Below are 18,229 nucleotides of genomic sequence, written 5' to 3' on the forward strand. Positions count from 1 at the left end.
GATAATATGTTATATGATTGGATTTTAATCATTGATGCATTAATGTGTTCATCACTTTAATGTTGTAGCTGGTAATAGTGGAGCTCATTTTGATTACTACACCCTTATGGGAAGTTATACATCTTCCTACCATGAGCTTTTTACTTCTGGTGATTGCATATATGCTTCTGAAATCCTAAAAGCTGTGTTTGTTTGTAAGGTTGATCTTGCTGAACAAAACTAACAAATATACTTGTACTTCACTTGAGCATTTTTTTTGGTCACTTTATTACTTTATACTTTTACTTTTACTTACAGAGGGAAATATTATACTTTACTTTTTACTCCTCTACGTTTATCTTAACAGTTTAGTTACTGAACAGATTAGGATGTTTGCAATAAAAAAAACACAAGAAAAGTTTATAAAATATGATGTTTTGGTTAAAAATTAAATTAGCAAACAGTTAATACAACTACAGCTGCATTGATTATTAGCTGATTAATCAGTCAGTCAGCTGATAGAAAATTAATTGCCAATGTTTCTGATAATCTGTTTTAATTATTTAAAGTTATGTGGGTTTTTTCTTTTTTTCCTAGTGTTTTTAAAACATTTTGAGTATGTGTATGTGTGTGTGTGTGTGCGTGCGTGTGTGTGTGTTTTTCTTAGTTTTTCACAGTTTTGAGTTTTTGGGGTGTTTTTTGTTTGATTGGGTTTTTTGTTTATAAAGTTATTGCAATCATGCCCAACAGACTCAACTGAACGGATCTCAATAATGCTTCCTGTGATGGTTTTATTCTGAAATGCGGACCGGATATGCTTTGAATTCCGAAGGACTTGACAATGGTGGAGCCCGGGGCAGAGTCATGGGAGGAGGACTTTTCAATGAACAGAGAACTGATTTTGAATACTTTCCAAAGACACAGTGGAGCCAAAAGAGACATAACAACGACTTTGGATATTCTTCTTTAAGAGACGTAAAGCTTTTTACTTTGTTACGTTGTTTCTAGCATTTGCGACATACTTTGAGCTGAGAAGGTGTTGTAGCGCTTTGTGTTTTTTTCCTGAGTAATTTCCTGTTGGTGCCTGGGAACGAAAAAAGAAAAGTTTACTAGCTGTTGTTTGGTACTCTGTCGTCCAAAATAGTGGAAAATTAGAGCCTGGCCGCGTTTCCTGAAGTTGGTGCGGATAACCTGGGACTACTGCAGCCGCCTCCCGTGGAAAAGACAACACTGAACTGGACCCACGCTATGGGCAACAAAGAAAACCTCCCAACAACTGGACAAGTTATTCAGTAACCAGCGAGCACACGCAGCGTTTAAAATTTGCGGATTGGTAGAGTTGGAGGAAATGAGCACCACGCCAGGATGGAAAGGGAAATATAAATGAGTCGTTTGGCAAACAAAGAAGGACACCTCTGTGGGACTGAAAACCGCGGAGCAAAGGGGAAAGCCTTTCGAGAAATGGAGGAGGAAGGCTCGCACGAGCCGAACAAGATACTGGCCTCATTTTTGTCTTTATCGTGGTCCTTTTCATAACAAAGCTGCTCTGTATCAACTCCACATCTGCCCCGTGTTGTATCAAAACATTCATTGCCAATGCTGCAGTGGTTTTCTAGTCGTGTGTGAAAATGAGGGTGGATTTGTTGCAGTTGTTTGTGATTTTGCTGCTCGGTGGTCGCGGCGGTGGTTCGGCGGTATCATCTGATTGCAAATCATCTGATGAACGGTCGAAAAGCGGTGGGAAAAGCCTGCCGTCTGACCGGAAAGTGGTCTGCAGCAACATGGAGCTCCATCAGGTGTTACCCCCGGAGTCCTTCCCCAACAGGACAGTCACACTGTGAGTATACAGGAGATGCGTAGTTCAATTTCACCTAGTTAAAACGCAGTACTCCTACCTCCTTGACCTATTAAACACCAAACTTCTAAGATATTAGTTTTATTACGAAGGTTTGGCCATAAGTATCTGCTGTTGAAGGCTGCACGTGAACTGCATTAAGCTTCATTAATTGCCTGTGTTGTCTAGTTCTTAATAGTTTCTTTGATGTCAGGGACTTCCACTTATTTGATAGCCTACTTAATACTACAAAAATAACTTAACAAAAGCTCTTGATTGTTATCTGAATGAATATGTGGTTAATGTTCCATATCTTATTCATAATGCACATCAAACAGAGGGAAAACAAGATATACATGGCTTGTCAAGTAGGGGAGACTGGGGATGGTTGTAACAGGGCCATTTTCATAAAGAAGGTACTGTTACTGTTGAAATTTGAATTATGTAACTTGTATTAGAGTGAAGGGTAGTCTCTTGGGTTAAATGTGAGGCATGTCATCATTAATTATTTCACACCATCATGCTGCTACAGTGAGCTAAACACTGGCTGACAGGGGCGGGGATGTTTGTAAAACCTTTAAATAAAAAAAACAACTAAAAACAACAAACTAACCCCCATGACATCTTAAATAAAAGACTTGTATTTCGGACTCACTCCATGTGAGGTACTATGAATCTGACAGGTGCAGATTTGCGAGTTAGACCTTTATAGGAATTGGTCTTTACTGTATGTATTTCACTGTTTGATTTTTTTCTCTTTTCTTATTTCACTCTTATTATTACAACTTACTCTGGTAGTGGAGCTGGTTGTAACAATGGAACTCCTTGCACATGACATCAAATAATGAATCCTGTAATACAGTTTGAGAAGTTTGAAAAATTGCTATTTGTAATCAAGAACAAGGCCACTTGGGGCCACAATTTGAGAGCTCTAACACAAAAATTCAGCTCATAGCTGCTTCGTCAAAAAGTGTGTTTCCATTGTGGGAACTTGGGTTGAAACCTAGGAGGTGGGAACATTTACAGGAACTCCCTCATAGTTGGTCCTCAGCCTTTGTGTCTCTGTCGCAGTGTAGGACCCTTGGAGGACCCACTGGATTCAGGAGTTGACATTCTTCTTTTTCTTCTGCTGCTGCTGGGTTTAATGCTGTGTTCATGTGATGTGGGACGTCGAAATTTCCAAGTTTGGATGTCGTTCTTCTGACTTCTTTGTGTTCATGTGCTTTAAAGTTGTAAAGTGAGAACTACAAAGAAAACTGGTTGCATTTTAATTCTAAGAGCGTTTAAACAAGATGTTGATAGCTGTTTCTATTTGTAAATTATAAAAAAGTTTCTCGCAATTGACCAAATATTGAGTTTTGCCTGCTATGATTATATTTACGATGTCAAGTCGGCAACTGGTGTTTTAAAATTACCTCTGAGTTGTCATGTTTTTTCCCGACATAAGAGGCTGTTCATATGAATTTTCCCAGTGAGAAAGTCATCATTCAGATTATTCAGACATCACATGCGCACAGCATTAAAAATGGCAGTTTTATTGTTGACGTCCCACTCAGAAGTTTTTTGGGGTCGCACTGAAGCACCTTTCCCAAGGCAGGGCCTTGGTTTACCCCTGTAGAAGTTCTCAAATTGTTCCACAGGGGCAGTTCCTGTGATGGACCCCATAAAACTACCCCCGAGTTCCTGCAGTGGAAACGGGCCTGTTAAGTATGACAGTCATCCCCGATTTCCCCTACTATTATTATATTTGTGTCCATGTCAGTCATGGATCACTCTCTCACAGCTGCATACTGTAATAGTGTAAATGTAAACCCTGTGTGTAAATGCCTGTTTTCTTGTAGTGATTCACACACAGGAAGGTATTTTGTCTACTAAATCTGTGCTCACACAAGACACTTCTCTTACCATACCTCCAAGGCATTTTGATACAGCTAAGAGAGCTCATTAACTTTTTTGTTAATCCTTGTGGTGTTTTTTTTCCACTTGGCTGCAATGTTCACCATGCTGGGTTTGGATCTAGTTTATGTGGCACTTTGTTATTAACAACACAGTACACCCCAGTAAGCCTGATGTTTTACCCAGTTTTTGTGTTGTAGGAAGTCCAGAGTTATGCTTGTGATTATATTGGATTTTAGGTTGATTCTTGTTAATCTAACCACCAATGTTAAAGGAAAAAAGTTAACTTTTTAATTCAGAAGCAGCAGTTATGATTGATTGTCCTCCACAACACCACATGGGCCTTTGGTGTTTTGGATACAGTTGATGGTATTTTTGTGGCCACCCTCACATGCTCCAAGGGATGTGAAACATACATAAATACAACTGACTAAGCACAAGTGGATTTCCCTTACAAACCTCGACACGACTTCATAGATTGATGTCATAAAATGTTACAGTGCTGACTGATTTTTAAATCAAACCAGATTTAATTCAAAAAGCAATTTTGATTTTGGTTTGTTCGAGAGTGCTTGGCACAACAGAATAACTGACTCTAACAAAACGAGCACAATTCAAAAGCTGTGCGTCTAGTGCACTTGTGCTTTGTGGTGGTGGTGAGCGATGGGAGAAACATGAGAACACTAGGGTAGGGTGCAGGAGTAGAAAGCAAATAATAGACTCCAGGGAAGGAAAGAAAGGGATAGGATTGGCTGGTAAGTTAAGTGAGTTTGCATGTTTTAACCTGTTTACCACAAACCACATGTAGCCTACAGTACTTTGAAACACTTTCCAAAGTTATAGGTTTTTCATATTTTTGAATCTGCTTTCCGTACACAATTCTTCGTAGTATCAAGACAGTCTAAAAGTACAATTGCAGAGACTTGCTTGAGCTAGATAACCCAAAAGATATTATTATTTCTGGTCAAAATTACACCGTTTGTAGCACGGAAATGCAAACATAAGCACATTGATTTGGAAAAATTGTAGAAATACATAAACATATTGCCTGTAATATCATGTTTCTACAGGGAAGTTGTTGAGCATGGAGTTTGGGTATGCAGTCATTTTATCAGTTAAGTGGAGCCAAAAAAAATCCACATTATGCCAGTGTGGCATAGCTTGGGAGGAGCTGTGCACCTGGCAACCACTCAACTGAGTGTTAATGCTGAAGAGACCTGTCAGTAAAACAGACTAATCCTTAAAACAACAGTTCCCTCCTCACATCACCTTTTTTTCTCTTCAGTCTAATGGTACCAAACAGCCATTATGAGGGCGTCATAACAATAACATAACAACGAAATTTGCTTTTACCTGTGGTGATGCTGCTTATTCAGGAACTGACTTTAAAATCCCAGATGTTGCGTGCAGACCATGGGCTGCCTAAATTGTAGGAAATGTAATTGCATTGTATCTTAGCGTGCAAAAAGATACCTTAAACTTTAGTAAGGGCATAGTAGTTTTTGTTATTCCCAATTATCTTCCTCTTCCTTGTATGGACGTATTCTAGCATCCTTTCAGATATTTCTAGAATTTGAAATATGCTCATCTTTTTTTTTTTTTTTTTTTTTTTTTTTGCTGTGGTCTGCTCTAAAGTCATTTTGAAAGCCTTCCATCTTGTCCTTGTGTTTGCCAGGTCTGTATTCCTCAGAGAGCTTGGAGTCTGTCATCTTGTTCTGACAGTGATGGATTGGAGGTTCCTCACGATTTAGCATGCGCTTAAGCAATGTAATGTGGAGGATGGCCTCCAAAGTACAAGAAAGATGTAATTATGGAGCACAGGCAGAAAGTAGAGCAATCTCCAGGAATTCCTTCCAATCTCTGCTTTTGTATTTCTGGACGTTTGTTGTCGTGCTTTGTGGGAAAACAACAGAGCTGTGGTGCTCTGTTCACAATTCCCTGTAGACAGGAGTGGCAATGAAACAGCAATTTATGTTGACTGCACAGTTTTTGGGCGGTAATTTATGACCTGTAAAATCGGCGCACCCTCTCAGTAGGTGTGGTGGTCCTGTTTTTACGACTCCTACTCTGTCTAGTGGTGGGGTTAACCCTGGCCGAAACACAGCTGGTGTGGACTGAAGAAGGGGTCTCAGCTGCTATGAGAGACCTTTCTCAAGCTTGAAAATTTCCCACCATTATTTCTTGTTGTTCAGACAGAGCAGATCCAGCCTTTTAACTTTTTTTCATGTAGTGTGAGCACATGAAATTCTCTCTGACAACTCACTAGATCCTGTTTTGACTGTAGTGTTGGTGACTATTTTACCAAATATTAAATTATGCAACACTTTAAAGGAATACTTCACTTGCCAAGTGACCATTTGTATATAATTTTCTCACCCTGTATTACACTGTATTCATGAAGAAAACTTTGGTGCTTTCAGGATTCACAAAAGTCATACGATAACACAAACTAGTGATTGAGGCAGTGGTAGTTTGCCATTTTTGCATTCTTTGTTCACCAGAGTCATGCAAGAAAAAACAGATTATTCTTCCTTCAATGTTACAGGGGCTGAGAAATTGACAAATGATCATTTAATGGGTCTTAATGGATCTGGTTTTGTTTAAAAAAAAAAAGACAAGTCAGACAATAGATTTTGTTAACTTCGTGGAAATATCATTTTCATGTGTCTCTTTTGTAAAGGGATGTTAAATACTTGTCAACTTGTATTTTGGGTTCCCCTGCCTATGCTAACTATTTTCAGTATTCACAGACATGCTAATATCTGAATATCCATTTTAAACACATTACTCAAAATATGACCAAATTCCACACCTGACATTTTAAACTATTCTGTTTTAGTATTATGTTATTTTGCTAATGTTGTGACTTGTGGCAATATAGCAGCCCTTTTATATGGATGTTTTTCAGTTTGTGTTGACACGCCTTGTTGTGTGTGTTAATTAAAGGCCCTGCCAGCAATGGCAGTATACGCTAGGTGTGATTAGAGACCCACTCCATTCATTACACGTGCCCCCTTCTTTGTACTAAAGATTTCCTGTTTTCCTCTTCAGGGGTCTGGATTCTGCTGAAAAGAAATTTTAATCAGACTTTTACAGGGAACTTTAAAAAAGAGATTTGAACCACAAGCACACCTATTTGAGAAATCCCAACTACTCTTTGGCTTTCGTGAACTTATTGAACCACTGGGATAATTGCTTTGACTCCATGCCAGAAAATGTACCCCAGAAACTCTATCATGATGGGTCTAACTCTTACTTCATCCTTTTTTAACCATGGCTGTCTGTAAATGAGCAGTTATATATTCAAGTAGCTATTATTTTATCAGACTTAAATGGTTGCTGGCATTTGTTTACACTGAGATATTGCGTGTAGATAGTGAGTGCAGCTCTGCTCTGAATGCCTCTCTGTGGAGGAAAAATGAGTGATGCATTCCTCAAATTTGTGCTCTCCAAATGATACCGCATGCCGATGTAATCCGAGAGGAAATGACACAAATGTGTTTACAGCTGGCCTGTCCTCCCATGTTAGCGTACGCCTAGGCTAAAATACGAGGGCTTGAATTTAACCTTTGCCTCACACGGAAGTATAAATCAGGCCGTGTGAGTCGTCTCTATGGGTGTGTGCATCAGTGTTTATTTCTGTGTATCTATGTTAGTTTCAGCCCACACAGCCATATGATACAGACAGGAACTGACTATATTTAAGCTTTCTGTGCTCACGCAGCTTATGTTTCTTTATGGGGCTTGTTTAGTGTAATCAGGATTCTTTCACAGGAACACCTGGGTCGGACAGCACAAATAGGCGCACCTGGTTTTGGCCTCACTGGAGCAGCATAGGATTAATGTCAGGAAGAAAGCAGGGATTTCCTCCCTCGCTGCAGGAAAAAGCGCACACAGTTTGATGACACATTGGAGTGCAGTAAATAGTCTTGTTTCACAGCCGTGCAAACTGGCAGTTAGGGTTACATTTCATCTGGTTTCCTTGAAACTTCTCTTCTCCAGGCTTGTGGAGAAGTTTTCCTTCGGATTTAAAAATCTTACAGTAAGAACAGACGCATGGGTTTGGAATGCACGGGCAGTCTTTATGTCAATCATCTCATATGTTTGTTCTCTTCAACATTAAAAAGCTGCTCCTGCAGGGAGTCTTCAGAGTGTTTGTGTAACCAGAGCACAGGTGCCTGCTGTCATGCCATGCCCTAAGAGGATTTGTTTTTGTTGCTCTCTCCAGAAAAGCCACTGGTCCAAAGGAATGCTCCTGTGTTTTTCCATAGTACTTCTGTAGTGTTTGCCGAAGAAAGCAAAATCCCAAAGGCGAGGCACTGACAGCTGCGCATTTAGTCAGTTCTCAGCCTTTCATTTCACAGACCTGTTGAGCTTTGACTTCGCCAGGTAGCCCCAAAGTCTCATTTAATCCCAGACAAGCAGTTGAGTTTAGTGCGTCGACATGAGCCGAGGCTGTGCAATGCCTTCGCGTCTGTGTTAACTCTGCTGCTCATCTGCTTTTATCCTGGTGTTTGCATGGTGGATCATTTTCCATTCAGGCAGAGGGCTATGAGGTGAATACCTTGCTCTAATGACTCGGCCTGTTGAATGTTGAAAGAGGATATTGCGAGGCCTTCTGTTTGACTTACAAGACTGAAGGGGCAATAACAGCTTGTATGACAAGTGCCCTTTTTTTCCTTGCCCCAACAAAAAGGAGTCCCATTATAGGAAAAGTTCTCATTGCAGAGTTTTCTACCATTTGGTGCCCATTCTTAAAATAAAGCCAAACACTGCAGAAAAATTTTTGGATTATTAGTGGAAAAAGAAAGTGCTGGATAACTGCAAGAAGTACCTTGGCAAGTCAGAACACCTCAACTATTGGACAAGCTCCCTTTTCCACCTGAGCTGAGGCCCACTTTTCCATCCACTATATGCAGCCGAGGTCACTCTAGAAGGTTTTTTATGAGCTCAACTGCAGCCTGAAACTTATTTGAAAACCCGTTGAAGGGTTACGGCTCTCCGCTCTTGGGAGTTCTTTGTCTAAAAGCCTCCTGAGCATAAAGAAAGTGTTGAGAGAGCAGCAGTTGGCTCTGTCCTTAAAACGCTATGTGCCTGTGAGGGGGAAGTGTGTAGCGGATGGCCATTTTTAGTCTGGATAATGTGCCTACAGCCCGAGGCGTATGCTTTCTAAGGTATATTTTTCTTAAGTGAAATGGGATCAGACTGCGACAGTGTCATATTTACTCACTCTGCAGGAAATTTAGGCCAATGCTGTTTATATTATTCTATGACTCAGAGTAGAAATTCTGGTTTCAGAAACAGCTTTTCCATAAAAGTCGTTGAGATTTATAGCATCAGTATCAGGAGACAGGATGTGAGATTTGGTAGGCTCCCCCTGCAGCTAGTTCCTGGCGTGAGCTCAAGCGGGTCTTATCTATGCATCAAGATAAGGGAGACTCCCCTCGTCTGTCGTTTGAGGCCTAGCCCGAAGAAATTCCTTATACAGTTATTCAGTCTGGAAACCTCAGACCGACGTCCAGAGACAGACAGTAAGGAAGCAAACGATCTTGTTACAGACGCCCCGAGGGTGGTGGAGATGCGGGCGGTTTAATGACTCCCCATACAAATTTGAGGCTTTGCCATATGTTTATTTCTTGTATAGTCAGTAGTGGTATTTCATTCTCAACAATGAAAGTGTAAAAAAGAAGTTTCCAGCAGACTGAAGTCACACTCCTGTCATGAGGAAGAGGGAGGGACAAGGTTAGTGACGTAGGGGGAAACATGCAAAGAAGGGAGGGATGGAAAGAGGGCAAGAAAAGGACTCATGACTCTCAGGAGGACTCGCTTTCACAGGTTTATTTTGACGAACCGGAGAGTCACAAGGCTAGAAACGTGTATTTATGCAGCCAGACTCTAAGGGTTCCCAAGGCATGTTGTTTAAAATTCATAATCTATTCTGTAAACCTAATTATACAACTTTCCGTGAAGATAAAAGGCCTGTTTGTGCTCTACGCAACCTCAAATAACGTCAGTGTTGGTGAGGGTCTACTTGTGACCACTCTACATCTTCGCTAATAGATTTTTCCTGTTGGGCAAATGTCTTCATGATTTGCCATTTTTTTCTGTCACTGTGTTATGTAGTATGTAGTTTTTCTGCCCTCTTTGTATCTCTGTAAATGGGCTTACGGTGCCATAAAAAGGGCGATTGCCAAGCCCAAATGAAAGATGACTGCAAACTAGGTCATGTGGCGTAATGCCTATCTGTTTGGCGGCATCTTGAGGTTGCTTGAAGTCCTCTTGAACATTTTCCTCAAGTATGTTTACAGTCCAATTAAAGCACAATATAATTTTGTCATAGTGATTTTCCAAATTATATTTTTACTTTTATGGTCTATTTTGTCCACACATTGGTTGCTTGTCTGTCCATCTTAGAAGAGGAATTCCTCCTTTGCTCTTCTTGATTTTTCTTTAATTTTTTTTCCATGTTAAAGTGGGGAGAAATTTTCGTTATTGGAATCAAGGGTTTGCATAAGCTGCCAACGTTGTCAGCCAAACATTATGAGCTTCCCCAAACTGGTGTTAACTCGTAAGGTGTTTTCGTCCACTCTCTGGATTGACTACATTCCTTAATTCACACAGGCCTCATGGTAAATGCTTCCCATTGGTATGCTAACTATCCAATATAAATGAGACTTTTGTGACCACAATCTTGGGAGGCCCAGCGTCTCTGCTTATATCATCAGATCATGTGTACACAGGCAGTGATAGAATTTGCAGCCTTGTACATCACCATGTTTTAACATCTGCCGTTCCAGCATTGAGAAGCCTGCAAAACTTAGTCAGTGAAACACAGGAACCGTTTGTGCGTGCACTCTCTCTGAGCGGCAGGGAGCCAGGCAGCAAATCTCCAATGAGTCTCCACTGTCCAACCCTGTAATAAAACAACCCCTCAACACCCCATAATGACTCCAATCTGGCCCTGGGTTGTGGGTGCAACTAGCATGTATGTCACCCACCACATCCCCTCCCAGCTGGCCAGAAACATACACTAACCACAAGTCCCTGCTTGGGTTTTCTGCCGGGAGTTAACAGTGCTATTGATTCCCCAGATCCCCCTGGGAGTAGTTTGGGGAGAAAGACGGGAACTCACGGGGACTCGGGGCACAGAAAGTGGAGCTCTACTTTGCAGCTTTGTGTGCAGCGAGTCAGCTTGTGCTGTGCATGGGGAATAAACTGGATAATAAAATCTGGTTTTATTACCCAGGGAGGAAGCAATCAAGAATTCACACTTGGACTTGAATATTTTCAAGCTCACTTGTATTTCTGTGGTGATAAAGTTGAAAATGATGTCAGATTTTTTTCTGTAAAAAGAATGTGTATTTGTTGCTTGTATTGCAGGAGTATGCATGGAATACCTCAGGCTACTTATTATCTACACTGTGTGCAATTGTTGCCTCATATTGCATTACATTTAAAACGATGTTAGCTGTAACTATTATAAGTTCTCTGAAGAACACTTTGCGTTTTCATAGTATTTGGACTTTGTTTGGATGTGCTTCTATAAAACTCTTACAGCTCCTTTTTGAGATAAACCCAAATCAAAGATTTGTTTGCTGTTGCTTTTTTTATTTTGTGAATAAGCATACTTTGTGTCAGTTCATTGATAGATTTAAGCTGACCTTGTGTTTGATCAAAAAAATGGATTTATTATAAGAATACATTGACATAATGTGGCGGTTACGGGAAAAAATCTGTAAGTGTATCACCAGTGAGTCACTGCTGCTCCAGATCAGATTACGATGCATTTACCAGGTAAAGTCAAAGGAGCTTCACAGAAAGATTACTCTTTATCTGATTTTGGCTGCCTGTCTCAAGAGTGCTCAGATGCTGCCAGTTTAACATGAAAGCAGATACATAGCTGAAGTTCAAGTTGTTTGTCTTCTGATCGCCTCCTGGCAGTGAAAAACATTCAGTGACTGGAAGCTAAAGGGAGCAAGAGGACAAAGAGTTAGACTAATATTGTTATCTGTCGAAAAGTAGCAGTATGGCACAGATCCACTTGTTGAAAAAGACCCTAGATTCCTTTTGAACTCACTTTCCTATTTTCATTAAAACACATTCATTGGTAATGTTTTGAGTTCTGTGGCTGGTTATCTATAGTTAAAAGTTATTTTGCAAATTTAACGTTTCCTGTATTAAATTGAACTTGATGTGATAAGTTCATAGCAATACCTAAGCAACCAACAATATGTACCACAATATGTCAAGGTGAGAAATTACACACAGGTGTTTTTGGTGCAACAAAAGATATCTATTCAGACAATAGAAATAATTATATGATAGACATAAAAAGTCTATAGTTGTATTTTTTTCTGTTTCTACGCATTTATACATGTTTTTTCTCTTCACAGAATTTTGAACAACAATAAGATTCAAGAACTCAGAAATGGATCCTTCTTTGGATGGTCTACCTTGGAAAAATTGTAAGTATTATTGTTATTGTCTCTTCCCTTGTGAGTGATGTGCAGGGACATTTATGCATGAATGTTTGCAGTCATGCATAAACTTAGTCTTTGCTACTGTGTCCAGCACATTACAAAGTTAAACATACTTTTGTGCTTGGTTTAAGTAATCTTAGCTTGAAAAAGTGTTGTTTTCTTACCTTACATAGCAGATATTAAGGCTGTATGTGTCCATGAAGTATTGCCTTTTTGACTCAACAATGACCTGGCTTCTGTTGTCAAAAGACCATCACAATATTTCACATTGTATCTATCAGTGCATTAGCAAGAACCATCCATCAGTCCACAAGTGAAGCTGTGGCTTGTGGAGTAGGAGGTTTGTAAAACACATGTTGGCCTCATGCCAGTGGAACATCCAGGTCATTGGAAATGAGTAGGCACCCACACAGCACTTGGCCTCAGTCTAGATCATCAGTCTATGGCGGAAGACTGGAGATGGTACTAGAAAAGGCTAATTATAGATAGAGCCCCTAGGGTTGGTTGTTGTCTGCCTGGCGACATACTCTCAACATACAGCTGCTTGGTTATTCTGGGGATGGGGCCTACTTTCTTAAAGGCAACCTCATGGCTTCTTCTTTACCTTTTTGAAGGAGGAAACTATGGCAAAGACAGTGTGGGGAGAGGAATAAATGCGTTGAAGACATTTACTGGTATAGTCATGTATGTTCTCTGTGATGCCGAGAGATGTCGTTCACGCCATGTGACTCTGACACTGGAGATTGGAATGTCATCACTAGTGTTTCCTTCCCACCGAGATTTCAAGAAAATGGCTCTGGGCCCGCACATATGGGTGATTTATCACTGTGGAATGGCTTCATGCAGATAAAATAACCAGACCATTAATGGCCGTGCTTTTACCCAAGGCTACAATAACACATGACTGCATAGATATGGAATTCTAAGGGCATGTTTCCCTTGTCATTCTTCTCGGTTAAAAAGACCTGAAATATAGAAGGTATATCAGGGTAATTTGGCCACATTTAGCCTTGGGGTATGAGTTCAGAAAGAAGATTTAGGTCTAAAATATGTTCCTTGTGATGTTGTGATATAATTGATCAAAGATACCCATTGTTTTATCTTTCTTCTCAGAAAACCTTCAAACTTCCTGTTTTCTAGGCCATACTTGCTAAAAAAAATCGAATTTTCAAACTACCTTTTGTGAATTTTGGCATACAGAATTGTCATGACAAACGCGACATGTGACTGTACTTGTCTGATATACCTCGCAGTCCTTGCAAAGTTTGAATTTGTACCTTTTCAGTATAAAGCACCTGCAGCATTTCTTCTCTTTATCCTGTGGTCATAATTTGTTGTGAAAAGCTGTCCAGTATGACTTTTCTTGAGTTGACTCCCATTTTAATAAGATGCATCTGCCTATATTGCTTGTATATTTTCAGGAGAGTTCCCTATTGGCTCTTGAATTGGGTCAAATGTTAGTTTTAAGAGCTCATGCCCAGAGGATAAACATCAGGCTGTGTGTTGAATGTGTAAAAAAAGCTTTGATCTTTCTCCACATAGAAAGCCCTTAAGGCTCTTATGTGCTTTGTCTGTGAATGGCCAGTCGATTTGGTTGTAAACTCTGTTCTGCCTGTCGTCGCATCAATCCGCTGGCAAGTTTACCTCCAAAAGCAGCTCCCATTGTACTTCGGAGACACCACCCCACTCCTGTCCACCCTCACCCAGTCAAGCGAGATCACTAGATGGCTTGCTCGCTTTTGTCATTGTAATGAGGCCAAGCCAAGGCCAGAGGTGTCAGCAGTACGGTTCCCAAACACACTCTGAATACTGAAGCCTCTCCCTCTCTGAAACGTCCCTACACCCGTCCTCCTACCTTCAATCAAACTCTGCTTTTCTCCTCAAACTCTCCAGTCTGTTTGAATGAGCTGAGGCTCTCCATCTTGCCTTCCTCCCCTCCTTCCTCTAGCCATCACAGCTTTTTTATTTAAGCCCACAAAGAAACTCTCATTTGGACTGCCTGTAAGCAGTCGTGAAGACTGAGACAGCAGCTGGCTGTGAGTGCCAGAGAGGGGCAGAGAATTGATTATGCCTATCCGGCACTCTGCGTGAAATTGCAAAGTAACTGTGGAGACCGCTGTGTTTTGTCAGGGGCCAAAGGTGCCCCTGCTTGGAAATAAGCCACACAGAATCCCCATTATCACTCTACTCATAGAAATAGGAGCCAAGCTAGGCGACCGTCACATGCTAATTCCTTGCTAAATCCGCTGCTGTGGAGGAATGCTTATTGTGGAAAACGGAGCAAGGATAACGGCTCTAGTGTGCAGTGTTGTTCTGAAGAAATGATTGTTGTCTACTCATGAATGGCACAATGCTTGTGGAAGTAAGTTTTTAAGCAACTCACACTTAAAGTTGGTTTAAAATGGAAATTGCAAATTGCTTTTACCATGTGCACAGTTTAAAGGACACTGTTGGCAAAGCTCACATTTGCTTAACCAGTGGGATTAAAGTAAAATCTTCTTTTTAAAACTTGGTTTTCTTTTACAAATAAAAAGTGTAATTCCTGACCAATAAAATGCTCCCTTGCCCAATTGAGTACACTCAGTAATTTTGTTGCTACAGCCTTATTCGGTCTGGTATGACCAGAGGATTACAGTGACTAATGTTACGTAATGTTTGCAATTTTACATAACTATTGCTGTATAACTGACAGCACTGAGTTAGTTAGACAAGACTTGCAGGATTTACCACATATTATATTTCAATTTATTTATTTATTTATTTATTATATTTTCTGATTTTGGAGCCAGACTGTTCATTAGGAGCACTGTTAAAAAAAAAAATACACTTGGGTTATGAATAGCACCACACTCGAGGAGTCACAAACAAAGCAGTGGAATGCCAGACGCAGTGAAAGTAAAACTTAAACGCTCATTGTACTGGATCTAAAAGTTGACTTTTACTTTTTTTGTTGTGGCTTCTCCATCTTGTCCATCGATCTGATCAGCTCTGACCGTATCAATGATCCACGCTATGAGGCAAAATGCCCCTGATGGATAAAAATAAGTCATGATAAGATTTGCCTGTGCTGCATTCAAGGACCCACAAAAATGTCTGAATTTAGAGAGGGGGCACAGAATCATCAACAAAAAGGGATACACGCGCACAGCTGCTTCTGCAGCTGCTTCTGCAGCTGCTGCTCCTCTCATCCATCGATCTGATCTAATCAGCTCTGACTGGATCGACAGATCAGTTATCCACCCCGGGAGTTAAACTCACTCATGAAGAGTTCTGCCTGCACTGTGTTCACAGACCCACAAAAATGTTAAGAATTTGGAGAGGGCACACAGAATGATAAAAAGGACACACACAAAATAAAAAATGCAGGAAGTTTGATGTGAACACTCCACCCTTACTCAGCTACTTCTACACATAGATTCTAATTATGAGAAAAATTCTGACTTATGTCTCTTTTCCACTGCCGTTCTGCTACCTTTACGTTAACAAACCTATCTAACTGTGTCCACAAGCAACTATTATGGAATAATGGTAAATGCTGAATTATAACAGTAGCACAAGAGATGTAATATGATTAGCATGCTGACTAAGTATTTTGATTAACATAGCAGTATCAAGCTCAAGTTTGCTGGCACAGAACAACATAACATACAGCCCATAACGAACCGTCCCAGTAAAATCCCTAAATGTATTAGATCGAGTAAAGATGCATTTTATTGCATCTGAAATCGATGACAGAAAGTTTGGTCAGTGCTACTTTGAGAAGTTGCATTGTATCGCTAGATTTATGCAGCGATTTTGTACAGCAAGGAGGGGATATATTTTTTATGGGTTCTTATTATAAATTAACAAGGAGCCATCCATCATTCTTTACATCTGGAGGCTTGTTTAGCACACATCGGTTCTCCTCTCTCCTCAGAGGGAATGTCAACATCATGCCAGGAACCCTCCATGCGTATATAACCTTCCAACAGAAAACAATGCTGAAAGCAAACTCGCACAGAACCCAAGCTCATCGTTACTACATGTCACATGCGTTTCAATATTATCAATAATGGCACCTTTTTGAACATGTTATGCACACTCTTAAAAATGGCAGCAGCCGCAAAACCACCCTCTGGTTTGGGGCAAGTTCAAGAACAGTTCAGGAGCACACAGAGAAATATTCAGCCAGCTATTTCAATTTGAGCATGTCCTGAAAACCTGGCATTTTTCTCTGTAAGTAGATTTAAAAGGTGCCAGATCATGTGTGGTCAGCGGTCTTTGGAATCTGAAGTGCAATTACGGATGGTTAAGCATGGCCGGGTTCACTCTGACTCCCCATATTTTATCCACAAGTATTGGGATATCACAGAGCTACAGTGTTCCTTTTTTGTCATTAGTTGCGGTGGTTACTCTGGACAATTTAACAGGTTTCCCAGCGTGACTGATAGCTCTCCTGAGAGGACCACCAGCAAACATCATTCAGTAACGCTGCCCTTTGCTAACTTTTTTTGAACAACTAAACTTAATTTCCTTTTTTTGTTTGTTTTTTTTTAAATGACATTAAAACGTTGACTAAATGTAATTCTCATGTTTGATGAACAGAAATGCATACAAGTCAGAAAATCAACATTGTTCTCTAACCTAATTTTGTGGTTAGCCCATCTGACCGGTGAGTCAAACCAGAGCAGGAGAGTTTTTCCCTTGACTCACCAGCCAGTTGCAATCTGAACTTAGAGAGAATGGCTGATGTTGTTTGTGTCCTGCTTTCCTTCAACTGCAACTCCAAGCAAAGTTTACATAAAAGTAAAATAGCTTCAAATTAGTAGACTCAACATGGCGGTTTGCAATACACACTCCCAAAATTGGCTCTCGCTGGTAACGAAGGTCGTATAAGGATGTTTTTGATTTCTCTGTCCTGCCCTCTCATTTCTCTCTCAACACTCCTGCCCAGAGAAGCCAGTTTTGCTAGCACACATCAAAAGCTTTAACAAGCAACAGTTTTTTTTTGCCCATGACTTATCTATGGCCACCTACCCACCTTCAGATGACAGCTCCTCGACATCAAACGAGCAGAGTTACCCAGAGGCCCTTTGTGTGGGTTCAGGTGGTGACTAGAGAGCCTCCTGAACCTCCACTGTAATGAGTGACTAGGCAGTGCCAGCGCAGGTGAGCGCCACAGGAATTCATGGACCGCAAGCCTTTGAACCTCAGGGGAGGGAAGTCTGAGTGTGTGTGAGTGCATCTGTGTGTTGGAGGGCATGTGAGAGCTACAGAGCACCTTTGAGGGTCAGGTTGTCAATTATAGCAGCTGTGTAGTGATGATCCGTGGGTGTGGTTGGTGGTGGTTCGGGTGTTCAAATTAGAAATGCATGCCAAAGCAAGATATGCTCCTGTGGGTAATATTGTAGACATATTGTTATTATGGATGACAGTGAATTGGTATTATTATGCTTTAAGGATGGTAATCCAAGTCTTCCTTCGCCACTTTTAATTGCTTGCCATGTTGATACTTGCATGAAATACTAATTTAAAAATCCAGTGGTAAAGTGGTAAAGTGGTCCATGAAATAAGAATATTTAAGGATAAGTCTGCAGATAATTGAACCCCTGTCTGCATATATTTTGTAAGTCATCCTATGCGTCCTTTTGTCACGTGTGTGTATCATTCTGCGCCCACCCCCCCCCCTGCCCCTCAAAATTGGGTCTGAAAATTAAAGGGGGGGGGGGTTAAATGCAGCACAGGCAGAGCTGTTCATGAGTTGTGTTTCTCCTCAACAGCAGTTTGATGGATAAGAGGAGCGGCTGCTGCAGAGGATAGTGAAAGTGAACTTTTAAACCCAGCACAGTTAACAATTAAGTTTCACTTTCACTGCGCCTGACATTCTGCTACCTGAGAGTATGGTGCAATGAATAACCAATAATGGTATATATATTCCAGTAGTGCTCCTAATGAATGGTCCAGCTCCAAAAATATCAAATCAACATGTACATATTTTGATTGTGGCTGGTCGCCACAAATAAATCCATGTGTAGGAAGGCCTGTATAATATGCTATTTTC

The 18,229-nt window shown here is 40.6% G+C and overlaps 1 protein-coding gene across 1 annotated transcript in view; it reads left to right on the forward strand.

Annotated features, from left to right (window-relative positions):
* Positions 1-834: 834 nt before the first annotated feature.
* The window catches only part of adgra3 (adhesion G protein-coupled receptor A3), a 35,563-nt gene continuing 18,168 nt past the window's right edge, over positions 835-18,229 (forward strand). The window contains 2 exon segments of the mRNA XM_042512178.1: positions 835-1,816; positions 12,103-12,174. Coding sequence (XP_042368112.1) covers positions 1,608-1,816; positions 12,103-12,174 — 281 coding nt within the window. The 5' untranslated portion in view covers positions 835-1,607.

Source organism: Plectropomus leopardus, chromosome 23 (genome assembly GCF_008729295.1).
Source record: "Plectropomus leopardus isolate mb chromosome 23, YSFRI_Pleo_2.0, whole genome shotgun sequence".
NCBI lineage: Eukaryota > Metazoa > Chordata > Actinopteri > Perciformes > Serranidae > Plectropomus > Plectropomus leopardus.